The 17,305-nt window shown below is 39.9% G+C and overlaps 1 protein-coding gene and 1 pseudogene across 14 annotated transcripts in view; both read left to right on the forward strand.

Moving 5' to 3' along the window:
• The first annotated feature begins 249 nt into the window (after positions 1-249).
• Positions 250-7,268, forward strand: LOC6043498 (annotated as a pseudogene).
• Positions 7,269-9,224: 1,956 nt separating this feature from the next.
• LOC6043494 (zinc finger protein 135) overlaps positions 9,225-17,305 on the forward strand; it is a 62,604-nt gene continuing 54,523 nt past the window's right edge. For 9 of the 14 annotated variants that reach the window (XM_038251335.1, XM_038251342.1, XM_038251343.1 and 6 more), the window contains exons 1-2: positions 9,225-9,669; positions 16,210-16,522. In XM_038251335.1, the coding sequence (XP_038107263.1) occupies positions 16,397-16,522 (126 nt within the window). In that variant the 5' untranslated portion in view covers positions 9,225-9,669; positions 16,210-16,396. Of the gene's footprint in view, positions 9,670-13,899; positions 14,052-14,106; positions 14,525-14,563; positions 14,584-14,849; positions 14,870-14,948; positions 14,968-16,209; positions 16,523-17,305 lie in introns of those variants that run through there. The other 5 variants (XM_038251336.1, XM_038251337.1, XM_038251338.1 and 2 more) reach the window with 5 other exon arrangements.

The raw sequence follows: 17,305 nt of genomic DNA on the forward strand, positions 1-17,305 counted from the left end.
TCTCTTTACCTAAATGTGAGCATGTACGACCGCTTGTGTGTGCGTGTGTGTATTAATTTTGCCATCATCGCTCTAGTATTTTGTTTTATTTTCATCTCTTTACCTGTGATATACATTCGTTCTATCCCGACGGTTGTCGTAGATACCGATGCTACGCAATTTAATCATGGTATGCAATGTTTGGTTTGTGTGCTGTTGACTATGTTCATTCTCGCAGCCTGCCACGGCACACCAGCATCATCATGAAACATGAACATCATAAACATCACCGACCGACCAACCAACACCACCCTGGAAAGCCTCAATCGTTGCATTTTGCGCGTTTGCTACGAAGGTGTGGGTGCGGCGTGGCATGCTGCGTGTGGTGGTGGTGAAGTCAAATTCATTTATTTTTTCCATCCACAACATAAAAGTGCATTTGCATTCCCGATGCACCACCCCGCGATACAATATCCTCCTCAATACGAACATGAGCAAACACGCACAGAAACCAACCACCACCACCATTCAACCCCCAAGTTTTCGTGTTCATAGATGCGTCGGACGCTGCTGTGGCGTGGTGGTGCCCATGTTGAAAAGCAACATTCACTCACAACATTACAAATTTGTGCATCCGCGCGCCGAGTTCGAGGAAAAAACGACCCTCCACACCGCCAGCCCACTTCATCCACCCGTCGCCACCACCATCACCAATACCAGCGTCTCTTCACAGTTGGCTTTGTGCTCGTCATCGACGCTGCACACAGCGGCAACCGGGTAAGCACACACACGCAGTCACGAGTGAATCGTTCGGTTCCCACAGTTGCCATTGTGTGGTTGTATATAAGAGAGAAGTGTTGCCGAAAAATATTTTAGTTTTAGCGGTATACGCACTTCGGAAGGAACCGGTCAAGAAAAAATTCAAATGGGTAGCAGCGGCAGCGCGAGCAAGTCAGAGAGGGTGAAGAAAAGCCCCAAGAAATCATTGCCTCTCCTTTGTTCTGCTGTTCGTAAAGCTGTTTCTTGACCCCTTCCCGCATAGTCATGAACTATATAACTACTTTATGACAAATAGTTACTCAACTATTTATCAAATGGTCTCTACTATTCATTAAATTGTAACCCAACTATATATGTACGATATATCAAACCATTAATTCCATTCCCAAAATAGTTTTGGTCGATTTTACTATATGAGAAATTAGTTGTTAGGCAGAAAACTATATGAGGTTTTCATACATATGTAAATATTTTTATAAACTTGGATTTTACGTCAAATAGTCATTGCCCAAAAATTTACTATTCCCTATATAGTTTCTGAAAAACTACTTTACCGACACTACTTTGCCGACACTTTAAAAAGACCGCAAAAATGAACCCTACAATTGTTGTGATAACTACTTCGGATATAATCAAATTTGATTTTTAAGTTCTATCGATAGTTGGTGAATGTTTACCGCCATTATATGTGATGTTATTTACGTTGCTGCCGAACTGCTGCCGCCTTATCCGATTGATCTATATCTGTTGGTGGTTTTTCAGTGGTTTTGGTGACATGTTGTGTTAGAAGGAGCAAGCTCGGGGCAAGTATTTTTCGATAAGTCCAAGTAGTCCAAACAATTGACTCATTTTATAGTGAACAGTAATAGTCCACCATGTAGTACACATATTTTTGTTGTATGGTAAGAACAGCATGCCTACTTTTTCTGGAATAGTGAAAGTCAATTTCATGAGCCCTCGTAACATTTTTCTTCTTTTGGGAGTTTTCTGATAATCTGAGGAGAAGTGGGGGTGTTGAAGGTTCTCTATCATCCAGAGGAATCGACTGTGATCAATTTACTTGATAAAAGTTGAAATTTTTGTACCAATCGTTTAACATATAGTTGGATTATATAACAAACTGTAATTGTACTCCATACTGTTGAAATATTGTTTGAACTATTTGGACTTATAGAAATTTTTAATTCAAAATAGTATGGTGTATAGTAATTTTACTTCATGTAAGTTGACAAATTATTTGGATTATACAAACTTATCGAAAAAATGTGGCCGCCATCAATTGTGTTCTACTATAGCATTTATAGTAGGTTTTTAGTTCTTACAGGTTCTGACTATAAAAATCTAAAATCTGTGGAATTTTGCTATATTGTTCTCAATAAAGTTGATAAATTGTTTGAACTTTTTGGACTTGTACATTTTTTCGTTGAGTCACGTTGTCTAAACAATCCGAACTGTTTAGTGTAAGGTTATTGTACCCCAAATAGTTCAAAAATAGTTAGAATCATTAGATTGACTTCAATAAAAACGTCATCATTTGACGATCAGTTTCGTTATGGTTTTGTATAGTGCCGTAACTATATGATAATGGTTAAGTATGTGGTAACTACATCTCTTTTAGTAGTAATATAGTTTGGACTATTCTCCCGATGGTTTTTGATTATGCGGGTTTCCTTTCGATCTGCATACCAGCCTTTAGGTTGAAATTTGCATTTCTGGAGTTTTTTTTGAAAAGGTCCAATAAACCATTTTTTTTAGTCCAATAAACCAAATTTTGGTTTAAAAATTTTGAAAATATTTTTTTCGAAAAGATCGGAAAATTTTACGAATGTTTCATACTTTAACATTGAAAATCGGACCAATAGTTGCTGAGATATCGACATTAGAAAATGGTGTGTTGTTTGGGTGGGACACCACACCCCTTGGGCACTATGCACATTTTGTGATGAAACATGTAAACAATTTAAAATTTTACAAAAACCTAGTACTCCGTTTTGTTCAGAAACTCATGCCGAACATTTTGCTACAAATAGCTTATGAAAAGATGATTTCTATAAAAAGTTATATAACAAATACTATTACAGAAATCAAAAATGGTGCAAAAAAAGTTTGTACACCTTTCGAAAAATTAACATGAATAAAGTTATTTGCCAAATAGGCATCCTTGACTGATTAAAAAAATAATTTGGATTGTGTATTAGGCCGATGCAAATATTTAAAAAAGTTTTTGTCCCTCGGCCCTGGGCGAGGTCAAGGGGGGGGGGGGACAAAAAATAAAAAAAATATAAAAATTCAAATAACAAGCAGTCTTCACATTTAAATGAAAAAACGATTTAAAATGCATTTTACACTTCAAAAAAGCATTTTAGTTTTCAAAAAATCTAAGATCTGACAAAAACAAAAATTGTATCGAAAAAAAAGATTTTGCATTGAAAATTTTCAAAAAATCTTAAGATTTTTTAATAAACCCAAACATGTTAAAAATGATTTTAAAATGAAGAATGTATTTTAATTTGATTTCAGCTGGTTGCACTTGAATTTTCATTGAAATTTTGAAGTTTATTGTAAAAATATTTTTTGCCCCCTGATTTTTCGGGCCAATTTTGAAGAGGGGGGGTGGCAACAACTTTTAAAAATATTTGTACCAGCCTTAAGTTTACTAAATACATAGTATAAAAGTTTGTATAACTCTGGAAATTTTATATGAAACTTATCTATACTTTAATTTGCAAACTTTCAATTTATCTAAATATCAATATATGATCATAGAATTGCTAAATAAACATTTTAGAGTGGGTATGACACCGTTTTGGGGGTCTTTGTATCGATAGAATAGATTTTTCGTTGGATTTTCGTACCAACCCGGAATTACGTCGTCGAAAAATCCGCCGGCATCCGAACCGGTCCACAATTCACAAGTCAACCTATGTGGCATCGAAAAGGGCATAAAATTTCCGATCTTTTGATACCCATACATCTAGGTTTTCTATATAACCCACGTTTTTAAATACCTAGGCAAAAACATTGTTATGGTTTCATTTGAGCAACCTGCCAAAAATGTATGGAATTTCGTAATTTTTCTTTTCGTGAAACAAACATACTTTTGCCCAGGTATTCAAAAACGTGGGTTTTATAGAAAACCTAGATATATGGGTATCAAAAGATCGGAAATTTTATGCCCTTTCCGATACCACATAGGTTGTGAATTGTGGACCGGTTCGGATGCCGGTGGATTTTCCGACGACGTAATTCCGGGTTGGCACCCAATTCCAACGAAAAATCTATTCTATCGATACAAAGACCCCCAAAACGGTGTTATACCCACTCCAAACTGTTTATTTAGCAAATCTATGGTCATATATTGACATTTAGATAAATTGAAAGTTTGCAAAATTAAGTTTAGATAAGTTTCATATAAAATTTCCAGAGTTACATAAACTATTATGCTAAGTATTTAGTAAACTTTATATTCAATCCAAATTATTTTTTTAATCAGTCAAGGATGCCTATTTGGAGTTGGGAGACTGGATTTATGGTGATTTGTCAAAAAATAACTTTATTCATGTTAATTTTTCGAAAGGTGTACTCACTTTTTTGCACCCTTTTTGATTTTTTTAATAGTATTTGTCATATAACTTTTTATAGAAATCATCTTTTCATGAGCTATTTGAAGCAAAATGTTTGGCATGAGTTTTATAAATTTTAAATTGTTTACATGTTTCATCACAAAATGTGCATAGTGCCCAAGGGGTGTAAATACTTTTTTCACATACTGCATAAAGTACGTCGTGATGATATCTTTTCATTCCCAACTTAATACATGTTTCCCGTTTTATAAGGATTTCGAATCATGACGTTATTAATCTGGTTGCTGAATAGTGGTTTGCAAAACGGCCTCAATTTTGAACTGTTAAAGTGGAACCAATTTACTGTTCGCAAAAAGTGGAGAGTATTGTAATCGATCATTAAAAATTTGTTTTGTTTGTTTTTGCAGCAATGAAAAATTTGTGGCTTTGAGGACCTGGAGTTGAAGTCAAGAAATCTTAAGAAAATTGAAGGCGAGATCTTTATTTTTTATATTATGAATGGAAATTGCTTATGGAGTCGATGCGGTTGTATCCATCCAGAAGCTGTCTTAATTGTTTGATTCCTTTTGAAAACCTACTAGTTTAGTAAAAAATTTCTCTGTTTATTGGATCAGCTTCCCTACAATGGAGTGCAGACGGGGGGTGTTTCGGTGAATTGCCGTCAGGTTCGCATTTGATGTACGCTAGAACCACCTAGTGGTGATTCTAAGAACTAAATTAAAAGCAACAGATGGCTTCCCTTACCGTGCATGGCAGTGATTTTGGATACATAACGATTTTATTTAAAATGATTATCTTTAACATAAAAATCATATTTATCGATGTTTTTCGCTGGACCAGGAATAGCTGCAGGATTCCAAAATCAGCCAGCAAATTTATCTGCATCATCGCAAAATGATACTCTCGCCGCAGTTTGTCGTCACTCGTAAAAAAGAAAAACATCTTCTAACCGATCGAAACTTGAAAACACACACAATTTAACAGCAAAAAAAAATCGAAAACTAGACACAATAATACACATACCACTGATTATAAAAAAGCTTATTTACCAGTAAGAAAAAAGTCATGCTTGTGCTTGAGCAGCCTCCTACTTTGTAGATGTAAACAAAGTGGGATCATCGAGGGGAATGTCACTCCGCGATAACACACGAAAACGCACAAAAACTGGCTCGAAAAGCATCAACGCTACTCATCGTGCCGAGTTTTCACATAACGCCACCTTAAAGCAAGTTATCGCAAGTTAACGCGCGTTAAAGCGAGTTAAAGCGATCAGTTTCTGCTCGACTTTTGAACCAGGGAAATTTATCTTGCAACCTTGCCGTCGAGCAGTTTTTGGTCATGTTTGGCAACTCGGTAATTGTTTTTGTTTTTTCATGCAGTTTTGACAGATAGAAACATTCAAAGCAAAACTTTGCTTTTTTTGTCAACGGCCAGAAAAATTGCTCCGCAGGAGAAAAGTTTCCGGGTAATTTTGTTGTTTAGCAGTGATTTTAATTATGATTTTTATTGTTGTTTGTGATTGTTATCTTTCCCCAGCGAATCACCGAAACGTTTGCCGAGGAGGAGAAGGGGGAAATAGCCCGGCTATCCTCGTTTGCGGGGGCAATCGCGATCGGCGACCTGGTCAAGAGCACACTCGGCCCGAAGGGAAAGGACATTATTCTGGTGGCGCACGGCCGCAGCGCCGGATAGGTTGAGGTCACCATCGACGGAGCGACGATTCTGAAGGCGGTCGGCGTAAAAAATCCGGCGGCGAAGATCCTCGAGGACATGAGTCGCTTCTTTGACAACGAGGTTGGTGATAGAACGACTTCCGCGACGGTGCTGGCGTCGGAGTTGCTGCGTGAGCCGGAAAAGCTGAACGAACAAATGTTGCACCCGCAGACGATTATCGCCGGGTGGAGAGCGTCCACGCAGGTGGCACGTCCGGTGCTGATTGTCGTAGCTCAGGACAATTCGAAGGCTGCAGAAAAGTTCATGGAAGAATTTGATGAACATTGCCTGGACGACGCTCAGCTCGTAGATTCGGTCCCAGCAAAAGTAGTACTTGGCCAAGCTGGTCGTCGATGCCGTGAAGCGGTTGAAGTGATCCGGGAAATTGACCGCGATTCAGCGCATAAAAAAGACCGGTGGTTGCTTTGAGAAGTCGTTTCTGAACGAGAGTTTCCTGTTGGACAAGCGCGGTGTGCAGTGCACCAGTCGAAACGCATCGAGAACGCAAAGATCTTGATCGCCAACACGCCAATGGACACGGTCAAGTTCAAGGTTATTGCATAGAGCATCAAGATGGATTCGATAGCTAAGATTGCCGAGCTGGAGGTCACCGAGTAGGACAAAATTAAGGACATGGTGACAACCCGGACCAACCCGGTTCGTCTCAATCAGATCTGGCAGGTCATGATCGGCGAGGACACGCTGCTGCGCTTCGAGAGTTCCCTTAGGAGGATCTGTACCGTCGTAATCCGTGGGACAACCCAGCAGATCACCGACGAAGCGGATCGTTCGCTGCACGACGCCCTTTGCATGCTGGCCGCTACCGTCAAAGAGGTCCGTATCGTGTACGGCGGAGGTTGCCCCAAAACGCTGATGGCCTGTGCCGTGTTCAAACTGGCCGCGGAAACGACTGGTAAGAAATCGATGGCCATTGGAAGCGTTCGGTAGCGCTCTGCTCCAGCTGCGGATGAGGATCGCCGACAACGAAGGGTATGAATCCGTTTGTAACGCTTAGCTAAACGAAGAGTACCTGATGCGGCTAACGATCAGCGACGACGATGAGCGCAGCATAATTGGAGGACGCAGACGGACCCCGAAAGCATTGAAACACTGGATGAGGAAGAAGTGAACGTGGATTTGGAATGCCTTCCGGAAGACGATCGGCACAAGCTGGAGGCGCAATACATTTATTTTTATTTAATACATAACTTTCATCGCTTAATAAATATATGAAAATATATATTTAAAAATTCAAATATGATTAAATGATTTCACAATTTTCTCTCCTCGCACATTCCATCCGGAAGCTGCTAACTCGCTTAAGCCGGATCAGCAAGTGTTCAGCCAGGTTTGTGATGGCGTTAGATGCTGTTGTTTTGAAAGGGTATCGTGCAACCTTGTAGGAGGGTTGATTGTGTTTTGCAGGATCGTCCTGGTCCACTTTTCGCTTCTTGAACTTGTTGACAGGTGCCTATCGATGAATGCATCCGTGTATGGTCCATCATCACGTTGTACGTGGAACACATTAAATCCCTCGCTGTCCGGATCAAAGTGAAGCGTCCCTTCTGGATGTTGCCTGACCCGCATTTCACACGACACGTACGACGAAACCTTCCTCAATGTGCTCTCCACCTTCTTCACGCTCCGCCACGAACGAAACTTTCTTTTTGACCTTCCCTGACGCCTTCGCTTCTACCTTCCTCCATAAACTCTTCAAGTGCTCCTGCGCCTTCCACTGGAATGGAATGATGGAACCTTTCCGGGTGTGGTCCATCACGACGTTGCACCGGGTGCAAACCAACTTCCCGAAACCGCATCCAGGTGGTTGCGTGTCTCCTTCGGCTATTAGCGCTCTAGGTCCTTGCAGGTCGTATTAACGGCGGCTTTGGCGAATTTGTTCAGGTACTTAACCTTTAGATGGAAGGTGGAAGATGATGAAAAAGAAGGCTCTACATCATTTTCGTGGTCGTCGCAGTTCTCCGGTGACGGGAACCGGTCTAAAATTCCGATGGCAGACGATCGGTTCCAGCAAAACAAACTGCTCGATTGATTTGACAACGAGAACTGTCATATGCGTTTGACAGTTCTCGCTGTCAAAAAAATCGAGCAGTCTGATGCGTGAAAGCAACAAAAGGTAAGCCAAAAAGCAAGTTATCGCGGTTAACGCGAGTTAAAGCAACATAAAGCGGAAAAGCAAAAGATAGTGCTGCGAAGGTTAGAGAAGGGAGCTTTATCGCTCGGTGAACGCAGGAGTGACGTCCCCCTCGGGGATCATTCGAAATTGACGTTACGAAAACGAAGTTGACTTTATAGCTGTCGGCCACCATAGAGATATCCACGCGCGAGAGTATGTTAGTTTGTAACAATATTTACACGCAGACATAAGCAAATCGAGTAGAATGATTCGTCTGTCAAAATCAGCTGTGTCCTTTGTTCTACCACGAGCACGTGGTAAACAGCTGTTTTTTACAGACGATTGATCTACTCGATTTGCATATGTCTGCGTAAAAAAAGTGTAAACAAAATCAGCTGCTTGGAATTCAGCCAATCACAATCGTTCAAAACCAAAACAATACTTCAAATACAAATACTAACACAGAATCATGGTGTGCGTGAGAGAAACCGTGGAGATCTCAATTGCTAGTACCAACCACTAGTGTCTTCCTTTTATCTACAAGGACTTCGCCGCCCTGGGCTCCTAAGTGTATGAAAGTATGGGCACGGAGCGACGGCGCCGAATATATATATATATTTACACAAAGAATTTTAGAGCGCCCGCCGTGGGATTCAAACCTGCGACCTCTGGATTGTGAGTCCAGTGCGCGGTCCGATTGATCCACACGGGCGGGACAGCACGTTACGCATTCTCTCTATTCTTCACCCAATTATTAGATAAAGGTGAATTAAGGTTAAATTTTCTTCGTAATTTTGAAAAAAAAAATATTTTCGATCTTTTGCCCAAATTATTGACATTTCCGGCAACACTGCTCCTGCAACTCGAACCCTCCGCTCGCATACCAAAGAGCTCTGGACGCCCCTCCTCGTTGTACATAAGCGCACACACACACTGCCTACTAGGTACACACGGAGCCGAACGCAAACGCAGAGCGAGAGAGAGATAGAGAGAGCGTCGCTTCGCCCCTGGGCCGAACACAAGAAAATTTGGCCACCGCTTCGCTAGTATTCGTAGTGCTGCAGACAGATCCAGTTGTGTGTGGTGTGGACTCTCCGTCGTCGTTGTCGTTTGCCCGCCATTCTCACATCAACTCAGCCAGCAGTTTTTCAAGGTGTTTTGGTTTTCGCGCGCGCACCCCGACATCGGCTACTTCGATTAGCTGCTGTTCGTTCTTCTTTTTCCTCAGCCGCGGTTCTCGGGGTTCTTTTTTTTTCTTGGCCGCCTGCGTGAATATTTCCCCTCGCGTCACGTCTGTCTCTCTCTCTTGCCGCGCGCCCTCTCAAGGAACACGCTCACATGCGACCACCGCCGCCGTCTTTGACGCCGCCGCCACCACGACCACCATTACGAACAATAGCAGCGGAATCAGCCAGCAGCAGCGTCTTTTTATCGACGAGTGTGCGAAACAGCAACCAGCGTGAATTGAATTAAAAGAAGGTAGGTGAGGAGCGTTTTGGGGCAGTACTGTGTACGTTTGATGAAGGGGGGAGAGGGAAAGAAGTGTTGGGTATCGAACAGAAGAAGAGCTTCCCGATCAGGGTGATGTCACAGTCATTTGGAAAAGATATTATTGAAAGTGAGGGACGTGTCCCGTCTGTGTGGATCAATCGGACCGCGCACTGGACTCACAATCCAGAGGTTGCCGGTTCGAATCCCGCGGCGGGCGCTCTAAAATTCTTTGTGTAAATATGGGTATTCGGCGCCGTCGCTCCGTGCCATACTTTCATACACTTAGGAGCCCAGGGCGGCGAAGTCCTTGTAGATAAAAGGAAGACACTAGTGGTTGGTACTAGCATTGGTGGCCGACAGCTATAAAGTCAACTTCGTTCGAGGGACGTGAGGGTTATTTTGTAATTTGTTGTTTTATTGGCCTCGATAACCTGTTAGTTCAATTAAGTAGAAGTAAAGGAAGAGGGGTCTATTCTATGCAAAAGTGCTTGAATAATGCATATTTGTAAAAATTCTAAGTCGTCGTAAACATAAGCGGGATATCGTTTCAAATGTTTCAATATTTTACACAACTGCAGAATAAATTGCTAGAAGTTGTACGATTAGGTACTTGAAATTGAAGATTGTTTTTTTAAAAACAAAAGCTTTCTGCATTTAAATTGTGATTGTAATTTTAATTGGCTACGATATCCTGTTAGCTTGACTTTTTATCTTACTTGCAGTTCAGTTCTTTTTCAAGTTTGGTAAATCAATGTTAAATGCCAATGAATTAATTTGAGCTAGTTAAGATTCCAATAACTTAGGTTTGAAATGATTGTTCTGTCTTCCTACTCCTGATAAATAGTTGTAAAATCACGGGTTATCGCTACCCCTGGGTCTCGTGGCGCAGGGGTAGCGGCTTCGGCTGCCGATCCCGATGATGCTATGAGACGCGGGTTCGATTCCCGCCTTATCCACTGAGCTTCTATCGGATGGTGAAGTAAAACGTCGGTCCCGGTTTCTCCTGTCTCGTCAGAGGCGCTGGAGCAGAAATCCCACGTTAGAGGAAGGCCATGCCCCGGGGGGCGTAGTGCCAATAGTTTCGTTTTTTTCGCTACAAATAACCGCTCAAATTACAAAAAAATTGAGACAAAGTTCACAACACCACAAATATAAAGCATTTTGACAGCTGTAACTTGTGGTTGTGATTATCAACAAAAAAGTGGCCACGTGGTTTATAGTAGTCCCAATCCCGGATCTTTATGGTAATTTTTGAAGTGCTTTAGAAAAACTTTTCAAATGCAAATAAGAAAATGAGAATGAGATTTCGTCGAATTCTACGAAAATGCGAGAAATTTAAGGATTTTTAATGTTTTTGTAACCCAAACTTCGATGCCCGTTTTACTCCACATCCCTTACAGTTTCAGTTCATTCAGTCCATAAATAGACAAACTAACTTAACGTTTCATCCAAATCGGGGCTCCTCGATACGACCTGTGTCGCACTGTTCACAGAAAAATTATAAGTGAATTTACTCGACACGGAAAAAAAGAATCACGATGTAATTACGTAACATTTGGAAATATTTTTTTTGCGTGTTGAACAAATTGTTTTACAAAACTGTTGATGAAAACTTGTCTGTTCACTTCCTATTGAGCTACAGTGGACTCTCTGGCTGTCGATCTTCTCGATATCATTATTGCTCCAATAAATTTGTCAGTTCCTTCAAATAGATTGCTTTGATTTTTCGTTCTTTAATTTGATAACTCTCGCTCTCAACGGTCCCTTCTGTCAATATTGAGAGAGTCCACTGTATATATTAATCGATCTCAGTTGAAAACGCCTTATGGAGCGCACTCAGCCAAAACAAACTTTGAAATATTTATCGTTCGCATATAAATGAAATCATTTATAAAAAATATCTATATAAAAATAGATAATCTATATATTGCTAATAAATTCAGAGAACGTAAGGCTTTCATACGTAACAAGCATTATTTGTATAAGTTTTTCCTATGAATTACGAAATCTATATGAGAAACTTATGAAAGCCATGAATATTGTTAATGTATATTCTTTGATTTTTTTTTTCATCTTATGGTTAATCAAGATTTTTCAGTCAGTTGGAATTGCTCAATTATAAAAATTATAATAATTGACAAATTATAGAAAAAATCCAATTCAACTATAAGGTAATGTTTTCTCAGTTTCCCGAAAAAAACAGACTTAAAGTGTATTGGGACCGGCATTCACATAGCGTATTTACTACTTAATACTTTTTTTATTTTGGGAAAACAAAAACATCTCACCTGAAAAAAATCTGTGACATAACCGAGATGGCGTTGAATACACAATTCATGTTATTTAAATGAGAAGTCTTCAGCACATACTACTTTATGAATATTTGCAGCGGTTTATTTTGCCAATGTTCAAAGTTCAAATTGCAAAATTAATTTCGATTCGAATGGTGCACAAATTGTGCCGTTTCAATTTGTCTGAAAGCGTTTGAAATCTTACGCAATGTCCTCGAACCGGTTTTTTTCGGAATGGCACCTCACTACTTTCGAGTAAGACGTTATTCAAATTATCTTCTCTTTTCAAAACGATTTGTTAAAAACTAAACTTTTAACTTGTATGATAAAAATAAACACAAAATTGCTTTAAAATATCATTTGCCACGTTTCGTTACATCACCCTGCTCGGGAGGTCCGCTCTCGCTCGCTTTGCCTGTGTGTTTGCCTTCGTTCATTTGTTCGTAGGGTACGTTATCCATTAATGGACCCCTTTCCTATCGAGAAATTAAAAGTGAGAGTGTGTGCGTGCAACATGGAGTTAAACTTTTCGAAGTGCCATGGGAACCTTCACAGAAACTGCACAGAAAGTTTAACTCCATGTTGCACACACTCTCACTTTTAATTTCTCGATAGTGGACCCTCTGAAGGGTTTTTGATGAAAAATTCAATAAAATCACAATTTCAAGCGTGTTGTTGTCTACAAATCTTTTATTTGGCATGTTCAGCATCATTTAAAACAATGTTGACTGACATTGAATTGTCCTTTTCACCAAAATAAGTGTTTTTAGTTCGACATCTGAAATCAGCCATGGCCACTAGCATTTTCACAACAAAACTGCATTTATATTTTATGATTGAATTAATCATCCAATCATTTTTTGACTGATTATTTAACTTCAGCAAGTCGAAATAATGTAAGATTAAGGATCTTTACTAAAATAAAGCGAAGAACTGCCATTTTCGAGCAAAAATTAGGGGGGTCCAATATAGGACAACGAAATCCAAACTTTTCCAAAAGTGGACCCCTGTTAATTTAACCTTCAAAAATGAAGAAAACTGTGTATTCAAGCAAAAGTTTCTCTAAAACATACAACAAATGCTTGTTGTTATCAACCTAAACTCATATTTTTTCAATTATGAGTATAAATATAGCTGTTTTCATGTTAAAAGTACCAAAAATGCTGAAGCCGTTAAAATTTATAATTAATCAAAACTATAGTTGATTGTTCTTAACTGAAGCATCATAAATGCAGTTTGAAATGATATTTTATAATAATAAATCAATAACAACACATTTTTTTTAAATAAACATGCGTGATTTTATCAGCAACTGTAAACAAATCTATTATTTAGTTTCGGTCAACCATTTATGTAATTAATATGGAAAAAATTGCATCAAGATTACTTTTTTTAATTATTTTTATGTTTACAGTGGTTTTTGAAACGTTTTCTCTGATCTTTTTCGGTAATAAATGTGTTTAAATGTCTGTTAGGTTTTTTGTTGTTTAAAGCCAAATTTGTTAACAAAACATATTTTTTTATAATGAAAAGTGAGCAAAATCCATCCTTTATTCATTATATCTATCATTAGACCTACACCATACATCAAAACATCAAATATCGGTTAAATTTGGTATAAAAATAACAGTTTGCCTATAGTGGACCCGGGTCCACAATCGGATTATGGACCCGGGTCCACTATAGGAAAAGGGGGTCCATAACAAGGCAAAAAACTTTTTTTTCAAAAGGCTATTTTTCTGCTCAAAAACAAATAACTGATGAAACAAATAGTCAAAATTGTTCAAAAGACTTCAGATTTCATTGTTTCGTACAAAGGGTTATGAAAAAGTGCTTAAAATATTGAAAATTTGTGAAAAATGTGCTTCGGCTCTACTAGGGGGTCCACTAATGGTTAATATACCCTACCAACCATCGTGGCCTGCAGCACACCTCGTTCGAGCCGTTTCAAGACTATAGTTTGCGAGACCCTAGTCCGGACAGAACATCACATCGCCGCATCGCACACTTGGATAGGACAGAGCAGCGGTGTTTGGATTTTTGCGCGCGCGTTCTCTTCGCCCTCACTTGCACAAAAGTGTAGGTTATTTATTTTTATTTCAAACTTTTCCAACGTCGAAAGAAAAACAGAGATTTTTTGATGAATTACGAATTTTCGTGCAAGCGTCCTCTAGAAGAGTGCAGAAAAAAGCGAAGAGAAAAAAAATCGCGCAGGTCCCTTCTTTTTCCCTCTCTCAGCCGAACATAAAATGGCGTCAGCAAATGAATTAGCATTTTTTCTTCATCGAGTTACCTCAAAACGGCGCCACGATGGTTGAAATTCTTATCAATGCTCTCGGAAACTGATGTTTGTTGTTATCAGCGGTCGCACAGAAATTTCGAACCAGCAGATTGCGTACGGCTCATGTGTGTGTGCGTGTGTGTATGTTTGTACAAGTGAATCGAAAGTGAAAAACAACACAAAATATCACACACATTCTCTCCGTGAACGCTGAAACGAAAAGTTGAGGCTCGTGTGCACAACGACCAGGCCAGCGAAAAAAAAATGTGGTGTACGTTCGTTCTTTTGACGCAATTCCATCAGGAAATCCATTATCAACGCTAACTGAAGGTGTGCGTGTGTGTGTGGATCAAAGTGTGCGCTGGGCTCACTATCATTAATAATCACATGAAATGATGTGGGGCTCCAGCAGAGCCTACTACTGCTGCTGCTGCGGGCTCCAACAGTGTGGGTGTGGCGTGTGTATGTGTCCGTGTGTGTGTGTTTGTAAATCGATATTTCTCTGACTTTGTGATAACGTGATGGGCCTAGGAGATTTTTCGCTACTGTGTGTTGTTGGATAGCCGTGCGTCAATGTTGAGGAGCAAAGTTGCATGGAAAAATGCATACTTCTCGAGTATGTTTTGTGGTAGTATGAAAAAAGGACATTTGGCAATGTGTACCATACTAACGCAATGTTTGTTGAATGTTGGTGCTCTGTGTTGAAGTGAAAAGGTTATGGTTTTTGTTTTGGTCTAATTTGAAGAGTTTCTGATTTTTCTTGGGAATCTGGGATATCGCAGCTTGTCTTTTTTCTTTTTTCTACAGAAAAGCAACATCCAAGGAGCAATCAACCCAAGTTAGAGAAGGATCGAAACGATTAAAACAGCAGCAAAACGTCGGAGTCGAAACCAGTACAAGATCTAGTGATATTAGAATACTGAAACCTGCATCTAAACTGATTCCTTGAAGAAGCACAAATAAAGATCGAAACGTCGAAGATGAAGCCAATACAAGATCTAGTGAAATGAGAACAGTGAAACCTGCATCTGAACTGATTACTTGAAGATGCACAAATCAAGATCGAAATGTCGAAGATGAAGCCAATACAAGATCTAGTGAAATGAGAACAGTGAAACCTGCATCTAAACTGATTTATTGAAGACGCACGAGCCATCATCGAAACGTCGAAGATGAAGCCAATACAAGATCTAGTGAAATGAGAACAGTGAAACCTGCATCTAAACTGATTCCTTCAAGATGCAAAAGCCAACATCGAAACGTCTAAGATGAAACCAATACAAGATCTAGTGAAATGAGAACAGTAAAACCTGGATCTAAACGGATTCCTTGAAGAAAGCGAAGCCAAAATCGACTCGTCGAAGACGAAATAAATGCAAGACCTAGTGAAATGAGAACAGTGAAACCGGAATCTAAACTGATTCCTTGAAGGCCAGCATCGAAACGTCTAAGATGAAACCAATACAATATTTAGTGAGATGAGAATAGTGAACCCTGCATCCAACTCATTCTTCAGAGAACTCAAACAAAGATCGAAACGTCGAAGATGAAACCAATACATGATCTAGTTAAATGAGAACAGTGAAGTGCTATTCAAATTGAAGTTATCCTAATTGGATCCAACACAAGATACAGTCAAATGAAAACAGACAAATTTGTACCGAACAAAATTCCATTCAATATCTGTAACAAATGAAGCGAAGATCGACTGAAGCCCTTCAAATTTCGACTGCAAGTGGCCGCAGCATATGTTCATCATAACCGCATTCTTTCGCCAAACAAAAAAAGAACATAAAGAATCCGACTCATTTTTCCCTCGCTCTGAATTCGCTCGTATTCTGGCCACATTGTATGACACGATCCACTAATTATACCCCTTCGTCACAGCCAAAATTTGTGTTCGCATTCCAAAAACAGCCCGTTTCAATCGAGTTTTGTTTGCTCTTCCCGTTTCAGATAACGTCATTTTGCTGCTCTGACTTGAAGTGAAGACATACAGTGTATAAGATAATAAAAAGTGAAGTTTTGATAAGTTAGGAGCAAAAGTGTAAACCGTGCAACCGATTACAACTGATAAGTGAAGTGTAAAGTGTGTGTGTGTGTACTAACTAGTAGTATCGAAAGATAACAGAGCGCTGGCAAAATGTGTGCGGCACAGACGAATCCGCCGTCCAGCTTTAACTACACGTGGGGCTTCGCGGACAATTCCCGCACCGAGTCGGTCGTCGAAATCAGCCCCAACATCAACTACACCGTGACGGATGCGTCGGTAAGTGGATTCCGGGGCGATTTGTTTTGTTTGTTTTAGCAGAGTTTTTTCCTCCCTCACTCCCCTTAAGGATGCCCAATTTGCGATAGAAAGAGGTGTGCGAGACCATTCAGAACTATCGGGTTACTCAATGAGTGCTTGTGTGATTCCACTTCCCGCTCAAATCCATCCCCGTCGAAATCATCTGGTTTCATTGCACAAATGTTCGTTTGTCGGCGATTGTGTCCGCACATACAGAGCCACAGGGATTAATATGCTGCTGCTCCAACATACACTTGTGCTTTCCACGCCGAGTGATGTTCGTGTTGCTTTTCAGCATTATCATAGCACACACAAAATCCCACACACAGACACACACACTTTGTGTAACTCACACCGACCACCTCGTGCACCACACCGCCGCAAACCATTGCACGACTCGACACATACGGTGGAGAGATGGTTTTCTCTGTCGGCAACCACCAAGCCCAATCCACAACAGGTTCTCCTCGGAACAGGTTCTCTGTGAGGCTTCGCACATTCCTTGATTGGCAAAAAAAACACGCCAGGATGTTGACGGAACCTGAGATTCCGTAGCTCTTTTTTATTGTTGAAGAAATTTGGATTAAAGCTGCGAGAGAACCACTTTTAAAGCCTTCCTTGAGAAAGTTGTTGTGTCGAACGAAACGTTGGAGTCCTTCAGCAAGATTCAATAAATACTGTCAATATTGTCACGAGAACATCGTAGTCTATTCACAGAGATTAAAATGATTTTTTCCAAGTTTGCTAAAATCTTATAACTTA

This window comes from Culex quinquefasciatus, chromosome 2 (genome assembly GCF_015732765.1).
Source record: "Culex quinquefasciatus strain JHB chromosome 2, VPISU_Cqui_1.0_pri_paternal, whole genome shotgun sequence".
Lineage (NCBI taxonomy): Eukaryota > Metazoa > Arthropoda > Insecta > Diptera > Culicidae > Culex > Culex quinquefasciatus.